This window comes from Oryzias latipes, chromosome 3 (genome assembly GCF_002234675.1).
Source record: "Oryzias latipes chromosome 3, ASM223467v1".
In the NCBI taxonomy this organism is placed as follows: Eukaryota; Metazoa; Chordata; class Actinopteri; order Beloniformes; family Adrianichthyidae; genus Oryzias; species Oryzias latipes.
In genome coordinates this window covers 35,856,972-35,866,743 of record NC_019861.2, presented here as the reverse complement: position 1 = coordinate 35,866,743, position 9,772 = coordinate 35,856,972, and the positions used below count along the sequence as shown (strand labels likewise).

The 9,772-nt window shown below is 41.0% G+C and overlaps 1 protein-coding gene and 1 long non-coding RNA gene across 2 annotated transcripts; one reads left to right on the top strand and one right to left on the bottom strand.

The window, feature by feature from the left end:
* Positions 1-650: 650 nt before the first annotated feature.
* LOC111946710 (dynein heavy chain-like) lies at positions 651-4,336 on the top strand. Its single transcript, XM_023950490.1, is given in 3 exon segments — positions 651-737; positions 3,572-3,720; positions 3,948-4,336. Coding segments are annotated over 3 exon segments (384 nt in total). The 3' UTR covers positions 4,096-4,336.
* A 1,799-nt stretch (positions 4,337-6,135) lies between these two features.
* On the bottom strand, positions 6,136-9,528 carry LOC111947174. The gene is made up of 2 exons (XR_002873000.1): positions 9,139-9,528; positions 6,136-8,896 (listed from the first exon to the last, which is right to left on the bottom strand). It is a non-coding gene; the product is annotated as an uncharacterized LOC111947174 (long non-coding RNA).
* Between the last annotated feature and the right edge of the window lie 244 nt (positions 9,529-9,772).

Sequence of the window (9,772 nt, the reverse complement as noted above, 5' to 3'; positions counted from 1 at the left end):
TGAGCACATTTCATTAATAATGTAAGTATTTAATTCATTTCTGTTTACATGCACAAGGAGGATTTCTGTATTTTAGAGAGTTGGGTTGAGCCGTATGCGTGCTGCAGGTTTTGGGTTGTCCGGGGTCATGGAGGGTCATGAAGAGGGGGTGCTGCCCCTCAAGGGAAATGGAGGAGTGTCTTGCAGTTGCAGGAGTCATAATAATGGAACGTACCATTGTTGTACCATTGTTGTGTATTGTGGAATATCCGCTAAGAAAAAGTTTCCACGCATGAACATTTTCTCCCCACAGGTTAAAAATTAAAAAATTATTACCATCATAAGAATCTTAAGACTAAGTTACAGCAGCGTTTTTCTCTAAAATTTGAAACTTTGCATCTTTTTTTTTTCATGACTTGAGCTTTATTAAATTTTAAAGACAAACAGATGCTTCATCTGACATTTATCCTTTATACATACATAACTGGATGCAACCTTACATGACAGAGTTGAGGTCATTTCTGGTTTCTCGAGCTGGAGATGTCATTGATCTGTGTGTTTAAAATAGTGAGACCATTTGTTGTTGAAGTCATTAACTCTGTTCAGTAATCTTTACGATAACCTCCCTTTTGCTGCACGCTGACCCAGAGAGGTCTGCCAGTGGGTAAGTGATGGAGCCGATGGGCCCTTCCATTCCCTCACTAGCAGTTTCCTTCCCAGCATTACCGTTGTTTGGACCCACTGTGAAAGAGGAGATGGTACACGACAGAGAACTAAAGCCTGCTGTGTGACCAACCACTTTCTCCACCTCATTATGTATGGATGACCAGTAGCTCTGAACTTTTTGGCATTCCCAGAGCATGTGTAGAAGAGTGCCTGTAGCATCGTGACACTTCCAACAGGTAGAGGCTTTTGACAATCCCACTTTATGCAGCCTGTTGGACGTCCAGTAAAATCTACGTAGGATCTTAAATTTAAACCAGTCTTGTTCCTAGTTCCTTTGACATTGTTTTAATATTTTTGAGTATCCCTTTCCATTTTGCCTCGTTGACGCAAATATTCAAGTCAGTTCCCCAGGTTGTCTTGAGGGAAAATGTGTTGGTGTCAGAAGTTGTCAAAGCATCCTATAAAAGGTTCCTGTCCACGTCTAAATGCCTCCAGAATGCTATAACTTGATGGGACTGTAGTGACGGAACCCAAAGTCGTTACTAAAAAGTGTCATGACTGCAGATATCTCCAGAAGTCTGAACCTTTGCGTTTTTTTTTTTTCCAACTCCTATCGTGAACACAACTGTACACCAAAAGTTAAAGTTTTTTCAAATAAAACAACCTCAAGCCGTCGTCTTTAGGGGATAAAGATAAAGAAAAAAATAAATATGATCTTTTTCCTTTCATTAAAGAGACATAAGAGATGCGGTCAAGGCAGGGTAGCAGAAGCACTGTGGCTTGCAGTAGGACTCAAGTCCTGTAATGAACGTGGCCGCTGACCCGGTCCGCCTGACCAGACTGGCAGCTTAATGTGTCGGCGAAAAATGGGAGGGCAGAGGTATAGGAATAAATAACGCACATCACGGCTCCACGGGTCGGCTAAATGCTAATCATGGCTGATTAATCAGGTTGTAACTCCATTGAACCAAAAAGCTTTTGCCAGTCAAACGGGTAGAAATAGCAGCTTAGTGGTGGTGGGGGGCATCACCCTCTAAGAGTGATTTAAGGATCCAGGTGTGTGACACAATGTTTCATGTAGAACATGACAGCGATTCTGCAGGGTTTGTTAAATATGAAAGGCGGCTTTAGCCCAGTTCCCTTTTGGTGACATTAATAGGAATCTGCAGCAGCATTGTAATCACCTTCATCATTAAGAATAATCAATTGAAACTACAAACAATCCTACAGAAAGTTTCCCAAAACCCTTCAATGTTCTTCACCTTGTTAAACCAAAACGTATCATTTTTAAACAAAGCTCTGAGTGTCTTCAGTGGTCAGAGAAGTCTGAACTACATTTACACCAAATGAGAATCATGTGTCAAATTTGCATCGGATGCCTGTTTTGTGATGCGCAGCGAATTTGCTTCTCGACGCAGGTACAGAAATGTGTTCATCACCTTTACACCCCAGATGCGTGTGGGAGGAGCTGCTGCCAGACGTTAGCCTGATCGCTACATGGATCAGGTTGATTCATTTCAAAAAGCTCTACAAAAATCTCAGTAATTGCGTCTCCAATGCAGGGTTGGTGAGATCTTTCAGAGACTCCCCCAGTACAGTCACTCCTGCAGCAGGAGCTACGTCTGAATGACGGACGACGGCAGAGCAGCACGAAGCTGAGCGGGTGAATACAGAAGATTAATTAGTTCTGAACCCCCCCTCCCCCTTCATGCAAAAAGTTCAGGCGTGAGCCAGGATTTTTCCAGACACCTCAGTGTTAAAAGTCTTGTCTGGTTGGAGGTTCAGAGTAAATGTTTTGACAAAAACATTCACAGGAAACCTGATGGTTTTTAATTTCAAACCACAATGTTACAAGTAATTATTCCTGAATGAAGTGGCAGTTAAGTCCATTTTATTTTCTTGCTTCCTCTGCGTTGGGTCCTTATCTCTGCGACCCAGTTTGAAGACTTGCTGTCCCGCATTAACCCGAGAGAGGAAAAAATAAGAATAGAGGAACTTTTTATTTTTGTCTCAATGTGTTGGGGCTGGAAAGATGGAAACCCAAGTGAAGAGAGGAATCAGGCTGAGTCTCTGGAATGCGCTAAGAAGCGATTTAATAATTAACAGGAAAACAAAACTCTTCATAAGAGGGAAAACTGCAAAAAGACAATATAAGATAAAAGCTGAGTAAAGTCAAAAACCCTACGGACACGCAGACCTCAGTGTCGACTGAACAGGAAAACCACAGACCAAACAGGTACGCAATGACACTGAGTGACTTCAACTTAAATAAGCTTGATTACAAAGTGCAGGCAGCTGTGCACTCCTCTACAGAGAGCACCAGGTAGGGGAGGGAGGGACCGTCCAGGAGGAGTGACAGCTGACCTACAAAACACTAAGGCAGTCAGAAACCAAAAGAAAAACACCAAACTGTGTCACATTGAAAATATGAAAAAGATCATAAAGTTCATTCAGGAGCCCCGAGCATCTGTGGCCTCTCCATGCTGCACCTGCTCTGCTGTTTACCCCCCAGCCGGCCTTCCGGGGGCCGGCGTAGCCCCATGGGCCCTGGGACAGAATGCTGACGAGTCCAGGGTGTACCCACCTTTGCTGAACAGTAGCAGGGATTGGCTATGTCAACCCCCTGGCCATGAGAGGAATACTGCTGGTTAAAAACATGAATGGATAAGTTCAGGATGAGAATGGGATTTGCACTCCACCCACTGATCAAGCCACTGAACACGTCACAAGCCCAAAACTGAGTCCCAAATTAGTTGACGTGACTTGTCGACTTCACAAAAGTTAAGATTTTGATGCAAGCGCGCCACCCTGAAGACTGACATCATTTGTGTGTGCGTATATCTTTATTTGTAATTCGTATCGTTGTGATTAGGGTTCAGAGATCATTTGTATATATCAGTGCTCCAGTATAAACAGTATACATTAGTGCTTTAGTAAACAGTATACATTAGTGTTCTATTATACAGCATACATCAATGCTCTAGTACACAGTATACATCCGTGCCCTATTATACAGTATACAGCCTTACTCCAGTATACAGTATACATTAGTGCTCTAGTATACAGTATACATTAGTGCTCTAGTATACAGTATACATTAGTGCTCTAGTATACAGCATATATTAGTGCTCTTGTATACAGTATACATAAGTATTCTAGTATACATTACACATCCCTGCTTTAGTATACAGTATGCATTCGTGCTCTAGTATACAGTCGTGCTCTAGTGTACAGTATATATTCATGCTCTAGTATAGGGTATGCATTTGTGCTTTAGTATACAGTAAACATTACTGTTCTAGTATACAATACACATTAGTGCTCTAGTATACAGTGCACATTAATGCTCTAGTTTACAGTATACATTAGTACTCTTGTATACTGTATACATTAGTATTCCAGTATACAGTACACATCCGCTTTAGTATACAGTATGCATTCGTGCTCTAGTATAAAGTACACATCAGTGCTTTAGTATACAGTATACAATCATGCTCTAGTAAAAAGTACTCATTATTGCTCCAGTATACAGTATACATCCGTGCACTAGTATTTAGTATAAATTATTGCTCTAGTAAACAGTATACAGTATTGCTCAAATAAACAGTGTACATCCGTGCTCTAGTATACAGTATACATCCATGCTCTAGTATACACTATACATCAGTGCTCTAGTATACACTATACATTAGTGCTCTAGTATACAGTATACATTAGTACTCTAGTATACAGTATACATAAGTATTCTAGTATACAATATACATCCATGCTCTAGTATACAGTATGCATTCATGCTCTGGTATACAGTATACATTAGTGCTCTAACAGTATTTATTAGTGCTCTTGTATACAGTATACATTAGTATTCTAGTATACATCCGTGGTCTAATATACAGTATACATCCGTGCACTAGTATTTAGTATACATTTTTGCTCTAGTAAACAGTATACATTATTGCTCTAGTACACAGTATACATCAGCGCATTAGTGCTTTGGTATACAGTACAAATTAGTACTCTAGTATACAGTACACATTAGTACCCTAGTATACAGTACACATTAGTGCTCTTGTATACAGTATACATTAGTATTTTAGTATACAGTAAACATCTGTGCTCTGGTATACAGTATGCATTCGTGCTCTAGCACACAGTATATAGCTGTGTTCCAGTGTACAGTATCCATTAGTACTCTAGTATACAGTACACATTAGTGCTCTAGTATACAGTATATCTCCGTGCACTAATATTTAGTATAAATTATTGCTCTAGTAAACAGTATACATTATTGCTCAAGTAAACGGTATAAATCAGCACTCTAGTATACAGTATACATCTGTGCTTTAGTATACAGTATAAATTAGTGCTTTGGTATAAAGTACAAATTAGTACTCTAATATTCAGTACACATTAGTGCTTTTGTATACAGTATACATTAGTATTCTAGTATACAGTACAAATCCGTGCTCTGGCATACAGTATGCATTTGTGCTCTAGCATACAGTATTTATCTGTTGTTGGAAAATATAATCTGTCGCTTTGAGATTACTTTCCTTTGTTGCATGTTCAATAAAGTCGAGAAGAAGAAAACCACGGGATTCGGCCGGATTAAAGATTAACAAATTTAATCCCTAACAATATTTCTAAAAAACAGAGTAAAAACAGAGCAAAATAAAAACAGATCGATCTGGGTGTCCAAAATCAAGGCCTGCAATACGCAAGAGGTTACATTCCGAATTCACATGCAGCTTGTCTGGAGACACAGGAAAATTCCTTGAGTTCAGACTTTTAAGCATGTGGGCAGAACATCCTCCCCCGGGAGCAAGATGGCCGCCGAATCTCCGCCTCTGGTCGCTAGAGATTGGCTGGCAGGGAGCCTGCCCACTTCTGTCAGTCCATGTTAGGAGTCAGCATCCGTTTTCCCGCGTCTGAAGTCACCTCCCAGACTGACATGGTCCCGCAACCAAATGGCTCCCTAGGTGGCCCCCACGTGTGGCCGGATCTTCTTAACATACAGTAGACAATACACCTTTGTTCCCCACACGGGAGCAGATGCCTGTGGCGGTTCCCAGGGATTGAGATGATTGATTTATGATCCAAGTCAGACCTACAACCAAATGGCCCCAGAAGATCAAAGACCATTTTCTCCTGAAGGGGGTTGGAGGTTGGAGCTGCATTCCTGAAACCTCTTTACATATGCAATTATCAGGAAGTCCCTTTTAATTGAAATGACTGAAACCCACACACAGTAAACCTGAAAGAAAACCTTCAAAGAAATAAAGATAAGATAAAAACCTAGGAGAAATAAGAACCACAAAAATAAATTCCTTCAGTTTCCCTCTCTTGACCTCACGAAGTGAGGTCACACAAAAAATAAAAACACATCATCACATCATGCAATCAAAACAGCTGTGGTCTCTCGCCCTCACAATCTTTATCAGAACCAATGTGCCCTTCAAAGGTGTGAATGATTTGTTCATAAGTGTAGGAGCGAAAACCTGTCAGAGCTTGCATTAACCATCTTTAAGAAACGTTCAGTTGGACAGGGAAAATTCTCGCTACGGTCCTGTGCCCCATCAGCGACCATCCCTAAGGATACTTATGCTTCATTAGATATTTGGCACATTGGCATTTACAAAGAACAATACATGAAATAGTAAATAAAGAAAATGCACAAATAAAAATTCAAATTATTCTAAAAAGTAAAAGATAAAGACAATAAAATAGCACTTCCTGTAAGGAAAAGGAACACCTGGAATTAAGGGGGGGGAATTGAGAAATGTTAGAGCAGAACAAAAAACACACAGACGATGAAAAGAAAATTGTCAAACATAACAGTAAGCAATTTTATAAAATGCAACAAAGTCCAAAAAAGGTCATTCCGGGCCTCGAACACTCGCGTCCTCCTTCTGCATGTCCCACAAGCTCTGGCAAGCTTGGACCTGGCCTCCTATGGACTTCTCAATAAGCCTGTTATTAGAGATGTGACACATCTGATACAACAGAACGGCTGCAAAAGGACTTGGGGTGTCCACTGCTGTGGTACTGTTCTGCCAAGATGATTCTGCTGTGGGTCTAAGTTTTTGTTAGTGTTAGGGTCAGGAAATTAAAAAATAAAAAACAATAAAACACAAAAGACAATGAGACAAGAATCAATTTACGCATGCGCAGTAAGAGAAAATATGATGGAAAAGGTCCACCACATTTCTCTTCTCAAAGGTCTGCTTCCCCTCGTGCTGTTTTATGAAGAACACAAGTGGGGAAAATATAAATTCAAGAAAAAGAAAAAAGTTTATTATGGGCTGTTGTCTAATGACCCAGCCGTAGAACCTACTCATCCTTGCTGTGGATGAGAGAAAATCAAATGAACAGACACACAAAGCTTTAAAATTTTAAAAATGGTCAATCTGTGTTACTATTTAAACATTCTTTCTAGACAAATACATTGAAACGATAATGATAAAATAATGTCCTTCTTTTAATCATTAAGACCTCTTTTGTCTACCTCCCTCTCTTGGCCTGGGGCTAAGCTCCAGGACAAACACATAAAACGAATTAAATGTAAAGCAAGAACATAAAAACAATAAACTGTTTGGTGCACCGATAAGGTGAACAAGCGTCCTGTCCACGCTCCTGTAAAAGGCAAGGTCACAAGAAGAAATAATACAACTGCAACAGAAGATCTTTCATTAATTGCAGGCAGAGTTCAGCAGTTGGTACTGCCAGCAGGAGGTCATCAGCCTACATCATGAAAACACAAACCTTTTATAGCATAATGTTCTGTCAGAGAGACTTTAAACAGTGATCAAAAATGCAAGAAGGATTTTATGAACCCCTCTGTACTATAATGCGAACAATGGTCTGCTATTTTTATGTAATGATTCCATTAAAAGAAAACGTGTGCTAAGTCAATAGCAACAAACAACACACCTTGTGAGGTTAAAGGTGACAGCATGCAATATGGATCAGGGACGTATAGGTTTTATAATAATGGTGACGTCATCAACTCAAATTAACATTAGCTTAAATCATATGCAATCCATCTACTTTTAAAACCGGTTTCAAAGAAGTACACCATGAAGAATACGAATATTCAATGACACCATAGTTCCACAGCCCAGACTGAGTTTCCTTCCTCCCTTCATCTGCATCAGTCACTCAGCTGCACTGAGATCTAAAATCTGTGCTCCTGTAGTTACCTGGATCACCACCGGGGGGACGATGAAGAATGAACCAACATCAACTGAACCTGTGGACCATGAAGCATCAGAGAGCGTTTTAACATCACCTCTGCATCTTCATGAGCCGTCTCCTCTCTGCTCAGTTGTTGAACGGCAAAATTAACCTGTACATTTTTATCGAGGGAGGAAAGTGAACACCTGAAAAAACACGATTTAACCAATGTGTTGTTAATGTCCTGCTTAGTCTAATCCTATGTGAGATACAGCTGTGTCTGACAGCTAGTATCATTGCATTTGTGAGTGTATGAATGCACAATAAGCCGCTCGCCCTCAGGGTTAATATATGTCAGTGTAGTTCAAATGCCACGTGTGGTCTTCTACCTGCTGAAATACTTCTTACTGTTAATCATGCTCTCTGTCATAATGGAGGTACAGGTCAGACCATTCGGAGGCTTCAAACACAGGAGTCCAGGCTTCAAACCTGAAATTAACGAAACCACCTGGCGTTTCAGGGCCCTTTACATGTCTGCAGTGGGGGTCGGCTGTGGTGTCCGGCATGGCATCCAGTCTGCTGTCTCCTGTTTTGACAAGACTGTCCCATCCCAACAGATTCACAGGCGTGTTTGGTGAATGCACGCATGAATGTTCCACCATCTGGTCAAAAGTCAGTCGGATGGTCTTTTGCAGGTTTTGAGGAGTCATTTGTTCATTTGTCAGAGCAGGTAGAGTGTCCAGTAGACTCATCAGTGGTTACCTTTGAGCTTGAAAAAGACAATGGCTCCTGCATCAAGTGGTGTTGTCCGACTTGCCCTGTGGTCCTCGCCACGGTGGAGGAGGGCTTGGAGTGGTCATGGGTACTGTTCATTTTTCCTCCAGACCATCTGCCTCTTGGTCTGTACATTCTGCTGTTGGGCACCTCGTTGTGGGCTGTAAGGGGTCAGAGCGCCATAGATGCCATTTCCAACTGCTGCTGGGGTCCCCTGGGTGGCCTGCTTCTCCCAGGATTTTTCCACCAGTCCTCCTGTTTTGGTCTCCGAATGGCTGAGCATGACACGTCATTACTGCTGTCTCTGAGGGCATCAAAAGTCAAAATTCATGTTAGTTTCCTTTTCCTTTTCAAAACACCTTTTATCCTGTGTGAATTATTTCAGCAAGGTAAAGAATTGTTTTTCTTCAGCTGCTCAACCTCCCCCTCTCTCCTGTCCTGTTTCTTCAAATGTGCTCTTGGGGTCAGTCACCGCTGACTCGGCTCCCTCCTGTGAAGGTAGTGAGCTGCGGAGGATGGTAAACTTATGCGTCTTTTGTCACTCACCCACAAAACAGAGGGGGGTTTTCTGCCTAAAGTTTTATGAGATCCCGGGGGGGCTGCTCTTCTGCTTGGAAAGAGATTTAGAATGGATTAGTCATGTTCAGTCTTCACCGTCTCCAACACAGTCAGTTGATCAGTAATGAAAACCAGCAAAGGGAAAAATCCCTAAAATTTTCTTTGTCCGATATGACGGACATGGAGCAAAGTCTTTGGAAAATATATTGTCTGACATGCATTCCGACCGCTAATCATTCACTCTTAATCAAAAAATAGAGACAAATTGTTTTGACTTACCATTAAGGACTGTTGTTGCCCTACAAAAAGAATTTGGAGAAGTGCTAAAAGCAACAAAATCCCACAATTTAAGCTTTTCCTTATTTAACCAAAAACACAATTCACACTCTAAAACACAGACAATCAATACAAAGACAAGAACTTTTAACCGTTTTTGCAAAAGACATAACACAACAAATTAGGTACCTTACACATAAATAAAAATAAACCATTTCACTGAAATGAATCGTTCATAACTAGCGTTTTAACATTCATGTTCCCTCTTCTCCTGTTCTACCAGACCCTGCACTTTCATACCACAACTTTCCATGCCCACAGACCCTCTATTTCACCTACAATGCCT